Raw genomic sequence first — 22,946 nt, forward strand, 5'->3', positions numbered from 1 at the left:
TAAGACTGCGTTTCTGTTCTTTACACTGCTTACAGTCACAGATTTACGCCTTTGAGGGACAAGTCTCAAAGAAAAAAAAAAGTCACTTGTGAGAGCCAAGTCTAAAGTCTAAAAATCTTTGACTCAAAGTCCAAGTCAAGTATCAAAGGCTTCCACATTTCCGGGCATACGTCACGTTGCAGAGAACTCAAAGTGGACGTTCGCTAAACACATCCACACAAACGTCAATCGTTATGACAGAGTATCTGCTTTATTCTAGATATTTCCTGCATTATTTGAACTGAATCTTTCATAAGTTAAGTGGCCAAGAAAAATGGACTTCTGTCTGCAATTAATCACAATCACATTTTAAAACTACGTACATTTACAAAATAAGCAACATTTTCAATCCCAAAACCATTTTTGCTGATAAATCTTTGAATAAATTGACATATTATAACAAAGACAATTATAGTTTTTAATCCGTTATTTACATTATTCAACCTTCAGAATGGCACAAATTGCTGTAGAAATGTGCCGACATTAGCATTAGCTCCAACGAGCTGCTGCAACGTTGGAGTTAATAYACTGAGATGCTACTTTAGGCTCRAATAGCTTCCCTGAAAGGCTAACTCCTTTTAGCACAACTTGAACACAACAATGGTCTTTTCCAGCGTCCCATAAGAACATTTTTTTGAAGCAGCTTTGTCGTCCGTTACTGTTGTTTCTGGATGTTCTTGTGCGTCAGATTTTTGGGTGTACCGGAAATGTGAATAAAAAAAGGTTCTGGTCGGAAAAATAAGAGAGGAATATATTTGACATTTGGTTGCTGTAAATTTTACTGAAATAGACAAAATAAAACAGGATGACGCCCCGCTCCTGTCATCCTCCACTGCCACTTGGGAACACTAAAGCACAAAGACGTAAAGCAGAGCTTTATGGAAATTGCACACATTTCTATCATCACAAAAGGAGTTTATGTCAGGATCTTCTTGTTGCCGTTTCAAATGGCGAACACGTCGTATGTCCATCTGATAACTGCTACCATCCCACTTTCATTCCACTCCATTTCTCCGTTTCATTTCTCCTTGTCTCTGGCGTGACCACATGGCGGCGGGGGGGCGCCGCAGATGAGGACCCGGCACAGTGAGGTGGAACCGCAGCACGCCAAGTGAACCCAAGGGTGCCCCCAAGCATCACCACCTGCGTCTCCTGACCCCCCCCCCCACTCCCTTCCAATCACCTCTTTTGACACCCCAAAGGGCCGCCGAGGGTGCCCATGGGCGCACGGAGTGTGTTCATTATACACGGTAAGAGGCTGTAAATTACCGGGCGACGTCTCTGCCAAGACCAGAACTGGCTTTGGTCCCCTCTCGCTTTCTTTCCCCCTCTGTCTGGCTGCGTCGCTATCAAATACAGCTGCGAACACAAAACAACCCCGCCACAGCAGACAGCAAATTGGCTCCGAGTTTAAAAAAAAAAAAACACACACACAGACACTTACACACAGACAGTGCACAACAACAGAATATTAATGAAGGCCTGATCTGTAAAGAGAGTGTCTGCCCTCTGTGTGTGTGTGTGAGAGAGCAGCTTAGGAAAGGGAAAAGCACAGCTGCCATGACTGCACTTCTACRAGCCAGCATTGTGTTTATTCACAAGTGCTTGACTCTATACTGTATGGTACACATGCTATAGAGACGAATACAAAGAGGCAGCATGGTTGTAACAGTATGTCCAGCAGAGGTGATGAAACTGCAGGTGGATACAGAGAAATAGAGTTGGTGAGGGAGAGGAGGCGAGATGGTGAGATTAAGAAGCTGGAATAAACACCATTAAATCTGTTTTTTTTTTTTTTCTCCTCCTCGTCCCTAAATGGTGATCCAGTGTCAGAGCCGGTAGCTGCAAGACTGCTTTCAAAAGATAAGGCTGCAGACAGGTAAAATGAAGCAGGCGCAATGGACGTCCATAAAAGTGCTTTCTGTTGTCAGCTGATACGACTGAATACTGATTCGACTAACAGCYGAGCTGCATCTAAAAAGCTTCCGCCCCAAACAGGCGCTGCCACGCTCCGTCCATTAAAATTAGAGTTGAACAGCGAGATCTTGGTATTTACAGGGAATTCTTGTCTTAACTTAGGCTGCTTTTCACGGGAAGCGCCAACGGGAAGGAGCGATTTGTTTGATGCTTTTGTGTGCAAAAAAACTGCCTGAAACAAAGAAAACATCATCCACAGCACAACTGACAAGCTTCAATACAGAAGTTGGAGAATTGTTGTAATCTTTAGGGCTTTGAGTTTAGAAAACAAATCAGCGATGAAAGCTGGAAAATAATTTTACTTTAATCTGGGTTTAAAGTAAAACCCAGATTAAAGTTTCAGTTATTAGCTATAACTGAAACGCCTGAACTACAGAATATACTTCACTATTACTAAATTGCTATGGTTTTTATTTGTACAGTAACACACTGTGAATTTTTTAGTGGAACATAACTCCAAATTATTTGCAAATTATACATGTGAATACAGCATGTCTAAAAATATTTGATAGAATATTTGTGACACTGAAAGGCCTAGCCGCAAAGCTACTTGTCGCGCTATTGGAAGCCAATCCAGGTGCGTCATTCATTTGGCTCCTGATTGGCTGAACCCCAAAGTGTGGAGAAAAGGTAGACTGTAGATGTAAGCTTCTGTGATAATGCTGTGACGGTTTCCACTGTGAGCATTAATGGATATCAAGGCATATTTAGCTTTTGAGCTTTTAAAATAGGCTGTTATCTGATTTTGATTGGAGTTTAGTAAAAGCTTAGAGACATATAGTCACATACAGATAAAGTAAAACATAATTGAAAAGTTTATTTAAATCAAAAATGACATTCATTTTATACCTTAATTGCACTCAGAGTGAAATATTCAGTGTTTATCTTTCTTAATTTTGTTAACTACGGCTTCCACTTTACGCAAAACACACTGCAAAATCATAAAGACCAATGATATTAACAAGATTTCTAAAAACAGGATCAAAGACTGCTGACCTAACACCTGACCAGCTGATGAGGCGCAGAAGGTCATCACTGCAGAAAATGGCTGTTTACACAGTGTCTTATCCAAGAAGTTTACTGGAAAGCTTAGTGGAAGAAAAACAGGTGGTGGAAAAAGAGACGTGTCATTAGCTGGTGTTGGTCCACTGTGTTTTATCAAGTCCAAAGTCAACTGTGACTAATTGGCCATCACACTCAGCTCATATAGAATCTGTTCATTTATTTATCCATCTGTTATAATGTCTGAGAAGTTGAATTTTAGGTTTTCAATATCTGTAAACCGTTATCCTCAAAATGAAACCAAAACATTTCAACTTTAACAATTTTAGCAGAATTTGTCACAGATTGAATGGAGTTACTGGAACATTTTTTTGATATTTAAATTTAACAAGATGCATCTGTATGATTGGCTGCATTAACTGGGAGAATCTTAGTTTCCTTTTCATCTCCAAAAACTCTCTGAAGGCAGACAGAAAAATGAGAATCAGCAAAAAATGAAGTGATAGTAGATAGTAAAGCCACAAATTCTGAGTCTTTATTTTTCTCTGTCAAGTCTTTAAAGATTTAAATATCCCCAATCTCATAAGACAGTATTTAGCAGAATCTCTAGCAGCTATAGGGCTGATCCTCTAATGCGAACTTGATGTTTTAATCAGGATTTTTGCAACGTTACGCATTGAATGGTAATAACATCAAAGGGTGACTCCAGAGGAACACCAGCCCTCTAGTTTTATTTAAAGGTTAAATTAGGACCTGTTTCTGGCACACACGACGGCTGCGTCAGTGGCTGACTTTATAATCCCCCGACAAAAACCTCTGCATCATATTTAAACGGCCGCGTTCACGGCTGGCTCATTGTGATTTAGCACACGCCCACAGTGGGACGAGGTTCAAAGTGGCAAAAGGCTGCAGAGTCGCATCTGCAGCTCCGCCGCCGAGCTGAGGTGACATTTACGTCGCCGGGGTGGGCAGGTGGATCAGAGGCGCCGCATGTGTCCTCTCCGGCGTCTGGTGGAGAGAACAGATGTGTGCATCGCTACTGTAACCCCCCCACACACACCCTCCACAACGCTCCCGTGAAGCCCCTCAGCTCCCACCACCATCACACACTAATGGTGTACTCGCCTGACTTGTAAATAGGGCCGACTACTCTCATCTCGCTGCCTTTCGTTTCAAATATTTATCCGCGAGCTGGTGAGCTAAATCGGCTCTGACAGTGAGACTGTTATTTAAGGTCGCAGACAGGCAGTTGGGTGAGAGACGGAGAAAAAGAGGGAAGAAAAAAGGCCCTTTTCCTCGCTGCTGAAATGGGATTCATTTCCATGTGTTCATATTCTGTCATGGCCGCGTTTCTTCCCCASCCCTCCACCTCTGCTCTGAATAGCCGCATCTGTCAGGCTACCTCTGCTCCAGCGAAAAAATGTATTAGAATCCTGGTCTTGTCCTTGAGAGCCGACACTGAGTAAATTATAGTGGACTGATGGAAAAGGGGGAAAAAAAATAAAAAACCAAAACAACTGCCGTAAATAATCTTCCCCCGAGTGCTGCAGAATGCATCCACGTTGACCTGAATTCATGCTGTTTATTCAGCGGAGCTAAATTTCCTAAAATAAAAACGCGCCTTTGTACTCTGTTTTGTACTGTAGGCTGTATTCAAACATGAGAATCCTTGTAGAACTCACAGGGAAAAACTGAATCCAATTTAAATTTAAGCTGTCAGGTATTCTGTTACCCAGAAATCAAACAGGTGGGAGAGAGGGATTGTGGGGGAAAAAAATGGGTCATTTCATGGAGGAGCTCCAAGGCAGGGCCATTAAACAATATCAGCTGAAATGTTGTCTTAAAAACTTCAATTTTGTAGAATAACCTATAGTAGGTAACTTAATTATTAAACAAGTGTAATGTACTTCTATGTTTAGTGGTTAATGTGTTGTTTGATGCCAGTGAGTGACACTGTGCCATTGTCCTATGGAGCTACAACTGAACTGGGCCCATGGATGGTGTGGAACGTTCCGGTTATATGTTTATTTTTATGTATCCAAGAAATAGTCAATATGATCCACAGCCAGGATACACTGGATTTAGCATAAACAGGATGCTGTTAAAGTGGTCAAAGAGTTGATCAGTGGTAAGTTTTTTTCTATTATTGTTTTCTATTTGGAACAAAATTTATATCTCCCCACAAATTTAGAAATAAAACCATTTTTTGTTTTACAGGAGAAGGTGTTCATTTCAAATGCGCCTTTGGTTTTACAGCTTTTAAGGCCATATGCAATGTATAATTTTAAAATAAAAGAAATTAAGCTAATGAATCAACTGGGTATCAAAATCAGATCTTTACTCATCATTTCTCAATACTGGAGAAATAAGATTCATTTGGATAAAAGATGAATGCTGCAATGCCTGTAGTACTTTTTCACTGCAGTTTCTGCAATGGAAAGGTGTTATTTACCCGGTAGCGGTGCCTACTCTTTGGCATGCCAGACTTAGAAGATCTGAAGCTCATCCACTCCAGTGGATGCCGAAGGTCAAGATTGAAGACACAGAACCACAAAATCCACAAACAGCAAAGTTGAGCAAAGACAGCTTTTGTAAGTTTAATGTTGAAGTCTTTTTGTTTTTTGTTGCAAAACCACAACTTTTTTCCCCCATCGCTGCTCACAGGGCATTGCACGTCTGCTCTGGAGGCCTGCGTGTGCCTGGATGAAAACTGTAATGAAGTCCCTCCCTCACTATCCTGTTGTATTAATTGTAAACTTATCTCTATAATTTAGGAATGTCAGTCAAAAGGGGAAGAAACTCATTTTCCTTCACTTTTGCAAATACATAGCACAACATATAAGCCAAAAAAAAAAAAAAAAATCCAGCATCCGTCCATCCATTTTCTTACACCCTTGTCCCTTAATGGGGTCGGGAGGGTTGCTGGTGCCTCTCTCCAGCTAACRTTCCGGGCGAGAGGCGGGGTCACCCTGGACAGGTCGCCAGTCTGTCGCAGTAAATCCAGCATATGACAACTTATTTTTCCCCATATACCTTGAATTAATTAGAAAAGATGATGGACTTGTTGGAGTGTTTTACTATTTCACATTGTTAATGGACATGAAGTCGGGTTAGGCTTCAGATATTTCAGCCACGTAAGTTTGAGTTCTGGATATTTACTAAAAGGTGACATTAAAAAGCTAGAGTAAAACCTTCAAAGCATGTTGCAGAGCAACCGGAGAATTTAGGGTAAAAAGTAGCACAACAGAGGAACTCGAGTCAAAACGAAGCAAGATACTTAGACATAAAGCCCTGAAGATACCCGTCTCGTCAGCAGTGAAGACGGACACCGAGTGCTTCCACTAACCTGTGTGTGAGCGGAGGTGGCGTTTGAGTGCAGTATGGCTGGGGAAAGTACGGTTGCATTCGCTGCAAATGTAGCTGCGAACGCCGGCATGCACTTCCATGTGCTGCTGCAGTGCTGTCTGGGTCTGGAAACGCTTCCCACAAAGAAGGCAAAAGATGGCCATGTCCGAGCCTGCAGAGAAAAAACCCAAAAAACAGAGAGGTCACAGGTTAATCAGAGGTGGAAACTGGACGACATTATTCCAATATCTTTTTCAATGGTCTGTTGCACGTCTGTCTGCCAGTGTGTCACTAGATTAATGTGGCAAGTAAAGGAAAGGTGGTCAGAATTACAAGTTCTGTTTGACTAGATCGAAGAGAAAAAGCCACAGTGCAATTTGCCCAGATTGTGACATCAGTTATACGTGTCCAACAGGACTTTGTCCTAATTGTTTTACTCATTAGGGAGCAAGTCAGTGGCTTCTTAATAGTGCAAAAGTGCCAAAATACATTCATATCCTCCACACAGCACAACAGGAAATTTACAACAGTAAAAGTAGTCCACAAAACAAGCACAAAGTGGAAAACAAGGGAGCAGAGAGCATTATCTGCAGCTACCCAGTGGCGCAAAAAGTGGGTATGCAGCATATGCAACGCATTGGGGCGCAGCACCATAGGGGGCGCCAAAACCCAGTCTGGAGGGGGCGGCACGCCAATGATGTTTTCCCATACACTTCAGCGCGCCTTACGCTCCTTCACTTCGCGCACATAATGAGGTAAATGTAGCGAGTTTTACCCTTCACGTATCGTCGCCTCGGGGGTGGGGGGGTTATTTTCACATCCACCTAAATAATGTGTAGTTGCGCCACTGCAGCTATATCTCAGATCTGCTAACATTAGCAGATCAAATGATTTCCGTTACAAATAGTTTCCGTTAAGCAAATTTATTTTCGTAATTCCATTTTCTGCAATTTTATGGCCAGTGGAAATGTAGTTAGTGTAAAATTTATTTTGCTCCCCTCATAGCTCTAGATTTCACTTTCTTTATCTTCCACTAACACAAGCTGAAGTTACTATCTTCAGATGATGCTCTGAAACTCGTCTGCACCTTTCCTCCCATCATCATCCTCCTGCAACATCTCCCCCTTCATTCTTTAGAACGCCACAACGGTGATTGATCAGGTGTGCAGGCTGTCGTGGGTCCTCCTCTTCCTCCTCCTCTTCCTCCTCCTCCTCCAGTGGTTATGAACATGAGGCGGGCTGCTCTTCATAGATTTTTAAATTAGTGTCAGCTTTGCCCCAAAGATGTGTTATTGACTGATGAAATAGAAACTGAGCTCCAAACACTCAGTCCTTCCCCAGAGTTTTCCCCAGCCTGGTAATTGAAAAAAGTGTGAAGGGAGTGTGTGTTCGAAGCGGCCGTGCAACCCTGTGGTGTGTGTTTGCATTTTTTGTTGTTGTTGTTTAGCTGTTTGTGCGCTTGCAACTATGTGCTCTTTATCTCTGTTGGAGAAAAATGCACCACGCTCGCTGAAGTCGAGATTCGATTGAAGTATTGCATAGGAGATCTTTATCAGTCTGCGCAGCCACCCTGAAACATTAGAAATGTGTACGTCTTTAATCTCTATAAATACAGCATGCAGCACGTAAGCCCGCCAGGGAACAGTTAGTAAAATATAACATGTCACACGTGTGTGGCTGTGTTTCCTGTCGCATTATTCACTGTATCAGCAACTTGTGTGATTTGTTTGTGTCTGCTGTTTGAAATGCTCACTCCTTCATTAACTATATAGAGAGGTACATGTGTTATAAGGACACCCATGTGTTGTTTTCCATTCATGTTGCTGTAGTAATTCACTGCAATATTATATTTAGCATAAACAAACGCTTGCACCAGCATTCACACCTTCATCGGATGTGATGAACAGTTAGATTTTTGCTTTCAGCTGAAAACTCTGCTGTAATTGACTGCAAATCTTTGTTACAACAGCCACAGAGTGAAACTGTGTCACAACGTTTAATGCAAAAAAATACTGAGTTTACTAATGAGAAAATAGTTTATATAATCTGTTATATATGGTTGAGATCTGATTCAACACATATTTGCATATTTTTTATTATGAAATTGATCTGGTCTTTGCTTAGAGTGCAACAAGACATCAATCCACATCAATACATTGATTAAACGAATAATTGAACTGCATTTACACTTTAATAAACATGTCAAGTCTTGGTTAAATTCTGTGAAAATGTTTTGTTTGAGACACTAAAAGATGTGGAAGTTTAAATTATGCTTTAATATATAAAAAAGACTTAAAAGTCTGTTTAAAAATGTATGAATTTATAGAAGCTGAATACATATTCTCTTTGTTTCTTTATGACCGAAAGTTTATCAAGGGCACTTTTAAGTTACTAGGTTAGCAACTTACTGTTGTAACCAATGAATTTTAAATTTTAGGGTAACAATAATAATCGGACATTTTAGGAGATGAAACATCTGGGAAATTTTTGGGTGTAATGGATATGAGTACGTTAACATGCTAAGACTTATGTTTACACACTAGCATGTTTAGATGGTTCTGGACATTTTTGTCGAGCATTTTTAATGAATCTTGAAGTAACAATAATTTGCTGTTTATGTTAGTACTAGCATTCTAGGATGTGAAGGTTAGCAGACCTGAACTGCTAGTGCTGACATGTAGTGCTGGCTTTAGCATGCTAATGATATAAGTAGCTAGCGTTACTGATAATATGCTAATGTTACCAGATCTGAGCAGTTGGCGTTACTGACAACATGCCAATGTTGCAGATCTGTGGCAATAATTTGAGCACTGACATACTAATGTTAGGACTGACGTCAGTTTTTTTGATAAAACGTTTTTCCATTACGTTGAAGTGATTTTTCTGGCTGCATTGAAATTATTTTATTTTATAAAACACTTTTTACACTTCACATGATTTGTGATCAGCAACTGGATTTTACTAGGCAGATAAGACAGACGACAATAGGAAGTAGTTCATAACATGGCATGTTTTTTAATGAGTAGTCTGGTGAATAAACGTACTTACTTGTAATTTTAATTGCATTTATTATTTAAAGGAAACAGCTTTTTTTGGCTTTAGCCAAACATTGACAAAGCTTTGCACATATTTGTAATGGTAATGCAGCTACTTATGACGGCTACCACCTGCTATGTTTCCCTAGATTAAAAAACTTTTTAACTAATAATAAACTGAACTTGACTGCATTATCCTACAGGATCAATTGGAATGGACATACTTTTCTTGGCATCTGTACATTTTGTAAATTTGATGGCGTGCTGTGACTTTGTGCTAAATAAACTGAAGTGGTAGTTGGGTTGACTCTACTGGTGCACAGAAGTCTTTGATATCAATCATCACACATAATGATATGACTTTATAATTGCTTCCAGACTATTTCTTAGGTTTATTTCTTTTTAGATTAAGGCTTTCAGCCTGCTTCATGTTGTAAGAAAGATTATATTTAAATCAATTCTTGATTCTACAGGTTAGGGTAGTAAAACATGAGCTGACATTAATATGTGACATGAGCTGCTAATAATAATGAATTTTAATAAGTTCATTGAAAGTGTAATTTTAAAAAGAATAAAAATATAAATTTGATTATTTTCTCCTGGGTTTTTATTGAGACTTCTCACCTACCTGTAGACTTTTAAAATAGTTTGTCTTGGAATACATAAATAATGTTTGTGTTCCAGATCATTTTGGAGAAAAATCATGTATGACTGAGAAAAAAATGAACGCTTATTATAGTTGTGGAAGTGGTCCAGAGTCAAAAAAAAGAGGGAGAGAAGTAAATGTTAGAGGGGTGGGAGAGACTTTAGCCTCACAAAGACTTTGGCCAAATATGGGGAATTAGAGGAGAAAAGGTTTCTGGAATGTAAAAGGTCAACACACCTCTGACCTTTGGGCTTTAGCAGGGCGGATATATGAAACCCAGATGCAAACACGCCCTGACATCCTCACAGAAAAACAAAGCTTGGAAACAAAAAGTGGAAGCACGAGACAACAAAAAACGGCCACTTTGAAGTCAGGGCAGCTACAGTGGCTGCCGGGACACATTAAGTTGATTGGAGGACAATATGTGTGTCAGATTTAAAAGCAGCCAGTCACTTCTGTTAGAAAAGCATTACAGTTTTGTCAAAGTAGACACGTAAAGCGTGGAACGACGGTGGGAAAAATAGTTACATAAATCCAAAAACTGATCAACATCTAAATACATCACTTAGTCATGGTGAAAAGAAAGAGAAATATACCAAAGTGTATGAGAAGTCTGTCAAAACCAAAGCTGAAATGAAAAAAAGTATGCGAAAAAACCCCCTCATACTTGCTTTTAAGGTATTTTGTGGTATTTTGTCTGTATAGCAGCATGACTGATTAAACTTCATTAATTGATTATCAGTTACTTAGGTTTGCTGCTCTGGAGCATACAGACGATGTCAGACAAACTTCAGTAATGACCTTAGAGTAGAAACTGTGATTAACCATTAACCTAGCAAGGGTTATATGACTATTTTCAAAATACTTTACAGAAAGATTCACTAATGGAAAACATTTAAGACAGCTGACCATCTTCTTCCCAGGAGCAAAAAATTGACCTCTAGGTCAGAGTGTGCAATGCTCAGAGAAATAAACACAAGAGCTCCATCTCAAACCACAAGACCTCAACATCTCTGTTCTTTGGACAGATGAGACCAAAGTAGACATGTTTGACCATATTGTACAGTTCCATGTTTGAAAAAAACAAACAGTGCATCAGGCAGAGTGGTGAGCGGATTTTGATTTATGCAGTTTTGCAGACAATACACCTTAGAGTCATCAACTCAGCAATGAACTCGGGTGTAAACCAAAGTATTGTGGAGTCACGTGATGCAACTATTCACAACCGGTCATCATCTGAATAATAATTATTAAACTGTCACATCAAACCTAACTTTGATCATAGTGTTATTATTTGTGGTTGGACTTGACTCAAATTTTGAATTGACTTATTTGCAGGGACTGTAATCAAGTTTTTCACTTTAATGTATTTTAACTAAAAACCATACATAGAAAAAAAACAACATATTTTCATTTCAAAACCGAAACGATGCTGACAGACATCTGTGCTGCAGCTACCTGTTTAGCATTGAGTTGCTATTTTAGGCTAGAAAAGCTTCGCCGATAGGCTAACTCCTGTTAGCACAACTTGAACACAACATTAGTGTTTTCAAGCATCCAATCAGATCGCTTTTTGAAGCAGGAATAAACCTCCAGTTGGCAGGAGAAGCTCCCTTATCGTCCATCTTTGTTTTCAGATATCATCTGTGCCTCAAATTTATGGGGGTATGAAATGCATGAATACAAGGGATCTAGCTGGAACCGTCGTATGTAAATAAAAAAAGTGACATTTCTAATTAGTTAAAATCTATGTAATGTACATCTTTAAAGAGCTGATTATTTATTATTTCCAAGACATTACACTTGTCAGTCTTTTTAGAGTAAAGGGAAATGTGCCTCCGGAGTTCAGTTTTCTCCACTTAAAGAACTTTAGCAATAAAGCAAAGATAAATTAGAAGCAATCTCTTAATTGAGGTAAATTTTTAAATGTAAAAAAAAAAAGAAGCAAATTAGCAACTAAATAAAGACAAGCTAAAGAACATTCAGATGTAATTTGAGAACAAATTTGTCAAACAGGTTTGTCCCTAACAAAAGCAAAAACTGCAGGTTGTTTTACTTTACCTGCGGTCGGTTTGAAGGAAATCTGTTTGCTACTTACTTTCATTTGGACTTCTTGCCTGCAAAGAGTAGTTTGTGGCAAGGTGCTAACTTCGATTACCTTCAGAGAAAAATTAAGTGGTACAAAGTATACAGTCAGTACGGGGAATAATTGTGTGTCTCAGGAAAGTGAGTTAAGGTGTTGTCAGAGGCTGATAGATAAAGAGAGTGGACGAGAGATAAAAAAGGAAGAGAAGGTGGGAGAAAACTAGTTGAACCGGGAGGTCCATTACAGTGTAAAATTGAGTCAGCCGAAAGTGACACCTGAAAGGAGGAGCTGGGATGGTGGCGGTGGGGTTCTTAGTCTCATTCCTGTTGGGCTGTTGGGGAATAATTTATCTCCTCTAACCAGCCTCTTTCCTTACTTCTCATGCCATCTATTTATAAAGGCGCGGTGCAGTTTGTGTGTGGATCGTAATGGCTCTGAAGTGGCAGCGCTGCTGTTATTTAAGCGGGGAGGGGGATGGACAGAGGCAGGTAATGGAGAGGAATACTCCCTGAAGGGAGGTGACAGTGGCCGGATGGGCGAGGAGCAGAGAAATGGCCCGAGGCGTAGAGGCCGGTCACTGAGCCGAGCTCGATGTGGAGGAAGGTAAACACACACCGACCCGTCTGATCTGACCCCCCCGCCGATACTGAGAAGCTTCTTCTAATTCTGCTTGAACAGGTGGGGAGAATTTGTGTTTACAATGACACTGGACAACAGTCTGTGCACAAAAACACAAAAACAAACTGAAAACATGAACAAAAAAGAAACGTTTTGGAAGAATGTCAGCTTTTAATCATGCTGAAGTTATGGAACTAGAGACATATCGTCGAAGTTTAGTGTTTGTTGGGGTTGGAGTGAGAAAACGTATTTAAATTTTTTTCTTGATTGGCGATATTTTAAAGCAGCAGAATTTCACTTTCTTTAAAGCAAGTTAAATGAATACAAGCCTCCTTTTAGCCAGCTTACCAGCAGTGTGTAAGCACGATCACACTCCCACACAAACACTGAAATGATTTCTGATMCGGTTAATAAGAAAGCTTTAACGCATTTTCAGAGATCTAAAGGTGACAGCTACACTCCAACACTTCTTATTTACAGAAGAAGCTCCCCAGCGGTAACTGCTGTCATAAAGAAGTGTAATAATAACACAAACGCAGCTGAAACATTAGGACCCCCGAAATCCATCTCCAGCGCACATGTTCCAGTGAGTGCTGCAGCAGAGACGCTTTAATGTGTCCTGACGGTGTCCTGCAATGCAGCGTGCCGAACAGAGGACCTGCCAGATTTAATGAGGCAGCGAGCAGCGGGACCTCCGCACAAGGTGTTCAATCACAGGCCATTACCAACAGACCTCAACCTCTGTTACTGCTTGCTCCTGTCAATAGCAATCTATGCTAAGGTATAGTTTATCTATGCGGAGTACAGAATAGTGACTAAACGTAGGCATCTGTATCCTCGCACGCCTACATTCATTTGGTGGTGTGGAGACAGAATCACGATGCCAAGGCTGCCTTCAAGCGCTGCTCAAAAAACTCCGACTTACAAGCTTCGGCTCATCTAAACGTCATCCATGTTGTGCCTGACCGCTCAAAGCCCACCTGCTAACGGGAAAACAACAACAACAACAATTAATCTCTTTAACTTGAGGGTCCTGCAATAAAAATTAAAAAAAACTTCAAAAGTAGAGCACCATATAAGAAGTTGTGCAGAAAAGAAGTTCATCCCAGAACTGCAAGATGCAAGAGGCAGGATCAAAGTATGCAAACAGACGCTCCACTTTGAGTTGTTTTAACTCGGTGAAGAGGAATAAATAGATCCAGCAGCAGTGAACACCAAGCAAGAAATGTGAGCAATGTTTACTAAAACTTAGTCTATAGAGCGTTTCTTTAGGACACCAGTCATATCAAAACGAGTGATTTGTGTCACTACACTGCACAAGGTGACTGTATTTAACATCATTAATTGGAATTTATCATCAACGATAAATCAAGACTCTTATGATAAAAAATGTATCACCATAAATTATAAATGATATGATCAATTCCCACTCCTACATACCACACGTTTTGTTCTTTTTTAGATTTTGACAAAGACTAAAAAGTGTGGCAGATGTCATAAGACCTAAATAAAACACCCTCAAGTAGGTGGATGTCAGGTGAAAACGCGCAGAAGTTTCAGGCTGTCGTAAAACTACATGGAAACGGGGTCTTCTTTCCATGAAAACAAAAATCAGTAATTATTTTCTGCTGCCTTCCTCACCGTCTTCACTTTACACCAGCCTGGGAATCTACGTCCTCTGCACTCAGTCACAACAACCTTCACTCCCCGTTTTGGCTCGGCGCTGCTTTCTGTCGCCGTCTAACTGCCAGTTACCACAAACACCAGTCACAATAACCCGCCTCCCCCGTGTCGGCACTTCTAGGTGTGAGAAACGAGAAAAGGTGAAGTTCCTGCCGCTCTGCAGCTCCCGTCAAGTGTTTGTTTGTTACTCTAATAGGCAACGAGGCCTCATCGCATATCAGGTCACAGCTTTTCTGAAAAGGTCGCCTCAACCAGAATCTCTGCGAGGCGTCGGCGGGGGGCACGCATCGTCCTGTAGTAAACGCTTTCAGGTGTTCACCATTGAAAAGGTCTCTGATAAAATATTAGGACATGTCCATCGAGGCAGTTTTACAATTAGCAACATCCTCCTGCTTACAGTTTTGGACAAAAAAAGTGTATTTAAAATTTGAGCACCCCTGGGTTGAAGGGTGCAGATTGAAAGGAAGAAAGGGCAGAATGTAGGACACAAAAACAAAAAAAAGAGAAAAAGAATTAAGACCCCCCGCCCCCAAGATAACATAAATGACAATAAAGCGAACAACTGGGTCACTGTTCCAAACTGCAGGACAAAATATTCTCATTTTCCATTTTATCCAGACCTGGAGCATCCTGACATCAGATTCCAGGTCATTCCCTAAGGGGTTTTTCCTGTCTGAACAAATGTATTTAAATTAAAGTGATATCCTCCCTTTGCAATAAAGGATGAAACCATTTCAACTGTTTTTAGTAATAAAAGTGGAAGCTGCTGCACATCCGATTGTCGGCATGAGAAAACAAAATGAAAAGCAGTTTTTTTCCCCCCCAACGAATCAAACTCTCAGAGATTTCCCTAAGGCATCAGAATCCACCGTTTCAGACCTTTGTGTGAATAGTTAAAGAAAAATCTCCATACAGCAACTGAATGCTCTCGGCTGATAAACGAAAAATGCCAAAACTGATACAGAACGGGGGGAAAAAAAAGTGGCTCGCATAACACGTGTTGCATCGGAATTACATCATGCTGTTGCACAAGCTTAGCAAATGACTTCCTGTTTGTCATATTCAAACCTTTATTGGTAACAGTTTGGCAATAAAACAATCTTGGTTTCAAAAGCAGGGATCAAGTCGGGATATCTTTGAAGATTTTCACCGGGCTTGAAGTCTCTTTTGCATCCAGTTTCCCTAAATTTCCTCAGGAACAGCGAGTAATTTGAGAAATTGAGAGTGGAACATATTAAAGAAGTTTTCAAACAAGACCAAAGTGTTTATTCTGTTTATTCTGATGCAGAACATGCATCTGCTGGTTGTGGAGGATTGTCTGCATTATGTGGGGGGGGGGTTGCAGTGTTGGCCCTTTGATTCAGATGATCCTGTTATCCAGCTCTGCACAGCACAGGGACACAGAGCTGCAACTTCAGAAACGCAGGACTCTGGCTATTGCATATGGTTGGAGAAAGAGAAGAAGTTTGAATGTTTGTGCTACTTCTAATTCACTTAAAACAAACACCCCCACAGAGGTATTTATTGATCAGAGTGGAGGACGGAGGAATGAAAATGAGCTGGAGAGAGATTTGAATCCGGGGAAAACTGCTGGATGAAGCAGCAGAGGAATAAAACCTGAACTTTTAGGCTGGAAGAGATTTACTGACACAAAAAAGAGCTTAACTGTTGGTGTTTAAAGAATGCTGAGCTCATAGCTCAATCAAAAATGTTAATTGAGTCTGTAATTCATAGCAATTTTCACAATGATTATGTTGACAAAATCAGTTCAATTTTCAATTCAATTTGCAATTAATAAGTTAAAGTATCAGGTCTACAATAAAGTCAAATTAAACTTGTTCAACTGTGATTCTAGAGCGACCATAGTGTCTCCTTCTACATGGAGCGGAGTCTAGAGAAGCCCCTCCTGCTCCTGTTGCTGCACACTGCCAGAAAGGTGGCTGAAAGTAAGATTCTTCACTTCCCCATTCCTTACAAAAAAACTAATTTGCCCTTTAGAAATATTTTCAATCCAAAAGAGAAAGAAAAATGAACAAAAGAACACCATGTGTTAAGCAGCTGAATGCAGGCTAATATGCTAGCAAACACGAGTTTGTTATTTTATGTTCTACTCCAAAGGCATGCAAAATCTACCCCCAAAACATTATAGGTAAATGTTTTAAACTATATTTGCAATTAGATTTTATTTAGGGATCACTTTCCATACAAAGTAGCACAAAATGGTTTTATAGAAGGTAAAACAAGAAGCGATTCTGATCTACTTCCATAAAAAAGTGTTATTAGACAACTAGAATAAAATCTAAAAGTGATGAAATGCACAATTAAAAGCATTTAAAATGTAACTAGAAAACAGTTAAATGTCTGAAGCAATTAGAATGACCAATATAGGCTGAAAACGGTGCTAAAACATAAAACATATAGAACATTAAAAGCATTAAGATCAAGTTGTATATGTAATAGAACAAACTAATGATAAACCAACAATAAACTTAATTAAAACAAATTGTGAGAATACACAATTCAAGATGCTATTATATTCTAACAGCAGTGGGAATAATTGTTGCTTTTTTGTTTTGAATAAAAGTAAACGGATTATGTTTTACCATTTTGTTTTAACGTTTTATGTTGATGTGTTTACTTCACGGTTCCAACCGTTAGGAAGCAGATTTTGATTGCTGTGATGTCAACCTAAATGTCTGTTTGCAAAGCCTTTTTGCGTAAAAACCTTCCCAGCAAAGCAGTATGATGTATGATTAATCAAACGCCAATACAGATCAGATTATAGAGAAAATATCCGGCCACATTTTTCAGGCAGAAATGAAACAAATCAAAAGGAAATAAATCCGTCCGAGTAGAAAATTCAGCGACCCGTTTTGTTTGTCTTTCTTTTGTTGATGTTATTTTTTTCTCCTACTCGTTTCGTCGGGCAGCGATAATTCACGTCGGGCCTGCAGCGGCGCTGACACTGTAAGATGAACGGCTCCCGGCTAGATTAATGCCACCAGATGCCAGGCGAGATGCCATATTAATTACCCAGAGATAATGTCAGCACAACCATATGGCAGCTCAACCGGCCATTTAGTTTGACAGGGAGAGGTCTTTATAGCCATGCAGATTTGCTCATCTGCACGCCGCCATGTTCACTGCCTACTGTAAAGGGCCACTTCCTGCTCTTTATGACTATTTGCACATCATCATACGAGCGTCCGCTCAGGGTGTGCAGAAGGTTACAGAGGACACAAAATGTGTCAAACAGGAGAAAACAGAGAATGTCTCTCAAGTCTTAATATTGTTATTAAACGCAAGAACAGTTCATCCTAATTCATCCTATTAGCTCTGCTGCTGAGCTAAAAGATGGTGTTGACCTTCCTGTGTGGATCATTTGATGGTAAACTCTCGGATACTCGGCTTTGAATCTTCACTAAGATAGAAAAAGAAAATATGTTTGTTCCGATTTAAATATCTCAGCTGAACTGGGTTTAAAAGTCCAACAGGAAAAAAAAAGATAATCAAAAATGCCGAGATTTATCCATCCACTTTTGTTCTTTTCATCACACATACAATTTTCAGAAACTAATGTTTGATAGATATTAGTTGAAAATACAAGAAGCAGAATTTAGGCGATGAGTTCATTTATAGTACCAACCATTTAATTCACATTGAGGGTTTTATTAAATTTTTTTGCGTGATTGTGATTCTTTGAGCTGTCCCATTTTTGCCCTATTTTTGAATTATAACCTTATTGGAGGCAGCGAGGTCTGCAGAGCTGCAGATCTGGTCTGGATTCTTTTTTGACTTCTTGGACTAATTTTGGTATTTTAACCTCCACAGTTCCTCTTCTTTTTCTTAAGTTTTCGGGACTCTCAAAACTTTAAAGACAACTTTTTAACCCTGATGTCAGATGGCGAAGACATTCATGAATTCCTTTAGCTCGAGCTTTTTGAGATCTTTAGCCTACTTCATGTTGCCAGACAGGTCCTGCTTTAATGGGTCTGTCAATAAATGAAATTAGACAGGTTCTCTGAGTCAATTCATAACTTAACAAGAAAAGGAATTACTAACATTTATCCAGGTTGGTTTATTTGTATGTTATCATTTAAAAACATATTTGTATTTAGTCAAATCATCCTTTTCTGATGTGAAGATCCTCTTTAAACCTTGTAACAAAAAAGCATGAAATATGTCAGGTGGCAAATACTTTTTTCGTTGTTATTTGACCTTTATTAATACAGATCTCATTTACAAGAGAGATCGGTTTGATAAAACAAAAACAGAATAAAAAAAACCCCAGCAAAACAAACAAGAAATCTGACCCAATTAAATAAGCTAATAAAGTGTGAGCTAGAGCGAGGGTCATAAAAACATTTAGTTTTTTTTCTCTTAAAAGTAATTTGAATTGTCTCAAAGGAATCAAAGCGAAAGCTTCAGATCAATGTTGAGGCTAAGAAAACACGACGTTTGAGGTTCTGACTGCACTAATGGAATATTTTATGATATCATAGGAGCAGAAACTCTAGATAGCTCCTGGTCCTTCATACTGTTATTCAGATCGTACATTTTCCCAATGCGTCTTTGTTTTCCTCCTGATTGCAGCACCGGCTGCACAGATCACCAGCAACGCGAGACGGGAATCAAAACCAATGAGGAAAAAAGCAGCAAATCCCTTTTTTGGTGATTTACAGTGGCACCGCTGCGCCTCCACCCTCCCCCGTTGTCCTTTCTCGTTGTGAACCTACAAAGATGGACCACGCTTGTCATCCAATCCAGCTGGCCCCCGACCGTAGCCTCCACCAACACCACCGCAGGAGCTCCCACCAACCCCACCCCCTCCAATCCCCACAAATCCGATTTAATCAGACAACTTGTGCTGTGCGGCTCGGAGTAAGAAAAAGGATAATTAGTAAACAGAGGGGCTACTCGCCAGGCTTCATTGGCATTCGCACCGGGTTACTGTGTCGCATTTAAAATGCAGTCTGATGAAGTCTACAGAATCAAACCATTTGTTACTCCTATTGAGGAGGCTTCAGGCTACTGGCAATTAAATTGGAATTAGCGCTGGGGAATGAGATACGGCAGATTCATACCAAGAAGAGGAGGGAGGGAGAAAGGGAGGGAAAAAAGCTGTTTGGGCCTTGCTCTGCACCACACTGGGTTAAATCTGGAAAGGATTTGGTTTCTCTGAGGTTCCTTTAGTTCGTGCATGACTCCAGATTTTATTCTAAAAACCTAAGACTGCTGTTCTTTTTAAATGAGCCTACGCAGAGAAATAAACGGTAAAGCAGCTGCTAAAAAAGTGGGAAAAATGTTGAGAATCTTTTGGATACAAAGTCAGTCGCCACTTCGCAAAGATAGTCATATCTAGACATTTTTCCACAGTTTGGTGCACTGCAACCACAAACCGCAACATATTTTGTCAGGATTTTATGAGACAATCCAACACAAAGTGCGTAATTATAAAAAAGAAGAAAAGTGATAAATGAGTTCAGAAAAATTCCCCAAATAAAAAAGTTARAACTGTGGTTTTTAACATTTTAATTATGCCAATCTGAGGTCAGACTGCAAGGAAAAACATCTCTGATCATTTTCCAACTTGTGTCAGTGATTCGTAGTTCGATTAAGGTTTAGGCTTTGACTAGGCCATTCTGACCTATGAATAGATCAGAATGTAGGTGTAGCTGTAGGTTTTGATGTAAACCCTTGATCCTTGACCCCAGGTGCTTTGAAGGTTTTCTTCCAGGATTGTCCTGTATTTACTTCAGGTTTGGCATCTCCCCTCTCAAAAGTAATTTTCTATTCTTAACATTTTTACATATTTTTATAAGACTGGTAGTAGTTGTCCTGTCAGCAGATTCTTTTGCCTGAGGAATAGATCTCTGCAGCTGCTACAGAGTTATGAAGCTGGTATAAACTTCTGCAGAACTTCCCCCTGACCGGTCTGCTTTGTTCCTTGGTTTGGACATTCAGGGTCACATGAAGACAGTTACAAAGTCGGCCTTCTATCACTTGAAGAACATTTCCAGGATAAAAGCACTAATGTTGGAGAAGGATCTGGAGAAACCCATCCACGCGTTTGTCTTTAGTCGCACTACTGCAACAGCGTCTGGTTCTGCTCTGCTCTGCATTTAGATTCTATCCTCCACAGATCTGGAAATCACTTCCAGAAAACTGCTGAAACACTGAGTTGCTTTAGACTAAGGCTTAAAACCCAGCTGTTTAGACTTGATTAGCATTAAGTCAAACATCGATCAGATTACTTAATGATAATATGATTGATGATTCTGGCATTTGATGAAATGTAATGTTTATTGCTCGTTTCATAATTGGTGACTGTATGATGCTTTTATGTGGTAAAGCAAGTTTATTTTTACAAATAAACTCCTTTATTTGAAAAAATGCACTAATTCCCTACAAAACTCAAACGTCTCCATGGAAGACTTTTACTAAGTATTGTATAATGAATCAATGTAGCTAAAAAGGTGCGCAGAAAGTTGGTGTGTTTGAGAGAAAGAGGCGGTAAAGTGAAGGCGTGGTGCGGGCCTGGTGTCGGTCCACTGGCAGAGGCAGGGCAAGGTGTGGATGGATGGAGTGGGAGCCGATAAATGAAGTGGAAATGAGAGGGAACAGTTCCCGCTCTACAGCTGGCCTCAGTGGCCCCCCACCTGCCCCGGCCATGACAGCTGGCCTGCTCTTCCTCCTTCAGCATGGAGGGGGCAACAGAACAACTGGGAGAACTGGTAACGAGCCAGTGCTGCCCTCTGAGAAGATAAGCTGTGATGATACGTTTATTTGAGCAGAGATTTGTTACTGTTTAGTGTTCAAACCTCGGGGTATAAACCTATCCTGACTGAAAACATGGACGCTCCTATTAGAAGGTTTTTGTTTTTTTAATGATCTTGTTTTGTTTGGGAGAAAGGGCTTGTTTTGGGTTTGAAGCTGAAGGGGAGGAGGCGGTCTGTCACTGTGAAACGTTGATTCATTCAGACCATGACACAAGGTGAGATTTATGTCTCCAGCACCTGAAAACAAAATGGAAATGTGGTCGATGTGTAGAAACTGAAATATTGTCCACATGAAAGAACCTGGTCAAAAATAAGTTGCTGTAGCTGCTGGGGGGAAAGATCACTAGAACTGCTGCTGCTTTAACTGTGCAGCTAAAATATCCAGAATACAGAAACTTTCAATCGTTGGTTTCCGTTTAGAGTTTAGCTTCATCATCTCCTACCTGCATTTCATGCACAATAAAAGTTATTTACATTTTACTTCTAGATACCATTAGTATTTTCTGGTAAAAATAATACCACACAGTTTGGAGGGATTTGGAAACATGGAGCTTCTGGATTCTGAGCTTTAAGAGGATCTCAGTCTGGGATCCTGCTGCTGAGCACAGGTCCACTTGTTGCTTGGGCTGAAACTCTGCTGCAGATTTAACATGCAACTTCCATGTGATGATAAAAAAAAACAAAAAACCCTGCAGGTCAATCGAACATTAACGACTCACCCAAATTAAAATGCTGGAGAGGATTTTCATTGCAGCTCTTTAGAAAAAGAGAAAGCACTAAAGCAAAATGTGGTATTAGAAGAGGGGGAGAAACCAGAGCTGGAGACGATCATTATGATAGTAAAGTGTGTGTCTCTGTGTGTATTTGCAGCCACATAAATGTGCACATGCACTCAGATGCTTCATCCTCAAGGTTAAATACAAAGATGTCGTTCAAGCGAAGTCCATTACGGCAGCAAAGCAATGAAAATAAATGACAGCTTTCAGAGGGACGTTCGGGTATCCCGCCGAGAAATCTGCATGGGCCGATCATTTGTACGGCCAGTTTTTTTTTCCCTCCTCCACACAGAAATGCTTGATCGTGTGTTTACAGATAAAGCACCGCATCCGAGCGCCGACCTATTTTTCTCTTTAACAGGAAAATGGAGACATTTTTACTCCAAATATATCAGGGAATCTGGCTGATGTTAATCCCCATCTCCAAGATTAATGACGCCGAACCAGAAAGGAAAAAGAAAAACAAAATCTTTCTTTTCCTGAAATCTTTCTAAAGTTGTAAAATGTGGATAATTAAGGGTGGATTTTAGCTCTGAAAGTCAATTTATTTGGAGAAATGGAAAGAAATTTGTTTTTTTTTAAAAGAGAAAAACCCAAAGCTGTAAAAATAAGGCAGTGAAGCACGATTTAACACCAGATTGAGAACAAAACATCCTAAATCAGATCAATATTTTGTGTAACTCTGAGTTCTGATGTTGGGATCAGGTCTCTGGGGGGCAGCGGGTTGTAAAGCTGCACGGAGACGCGTTTGAAGCGCTGCAGCTGATAGAAGCTTCTAACTCCAGCTGAAGGTTTGGTCTCATTGTCATGCAACGGCTGAGCGAATATGACAGATCTGATGTCTTTCTAACTCTGTGACAGAGAAGAAGACAAACGTCTTAAGTTCAGAACTTCGACGCAGTTCTAAAAAGGCGAGGCGGCTGCCAGGGAACACAAGGCGAGAGGGGATGATCTGAGATC

At 40.1% G+C, this 22,946-nt stretch overlaps 1 protein-coding gene across 3 annotated transcripts in view; it reads right to left on the minus strand.

Moving 5' to 3' along the window:
- The window catches only part of zbtb16a (zinc finger and BTB domain containing 16a), a 183,224-nt gene that overhangs the window by 11,116 nt on the left and 149,162 nt on the right, over positions 1-22,946 (minus strand). For all 3 annotated transcript variants that reach the window (XM_017308633.1, XM_008428573.2, XM_008428574.2), the window contains one exon: positions 6,365-6,535. In XM_017308633.1, coding sequence (XP_017164122.1) covers positions 6,365-6,535 — 171 coding nt within the window. The remainder of the gene's footprint in view (positions 1-6,364; positions 6,536-22,946) is intronic.

The sequence above is a fragment of the Poecilia reticulata genome, linkage group LG14 (genome assembly GCF_000633615.1).
Source record: "Poecilia reticulata strain Guanapo linkage group LG14, Guppy_female_1.0+MT, whole genome shotgun sequence".
Lineage (NCBI taxonomy): Eukaryota > Metazoa > Chordata > Actinopteri > Cyprinodontiformes > Poeciliidae > Poecilia > Poecilia reticulata.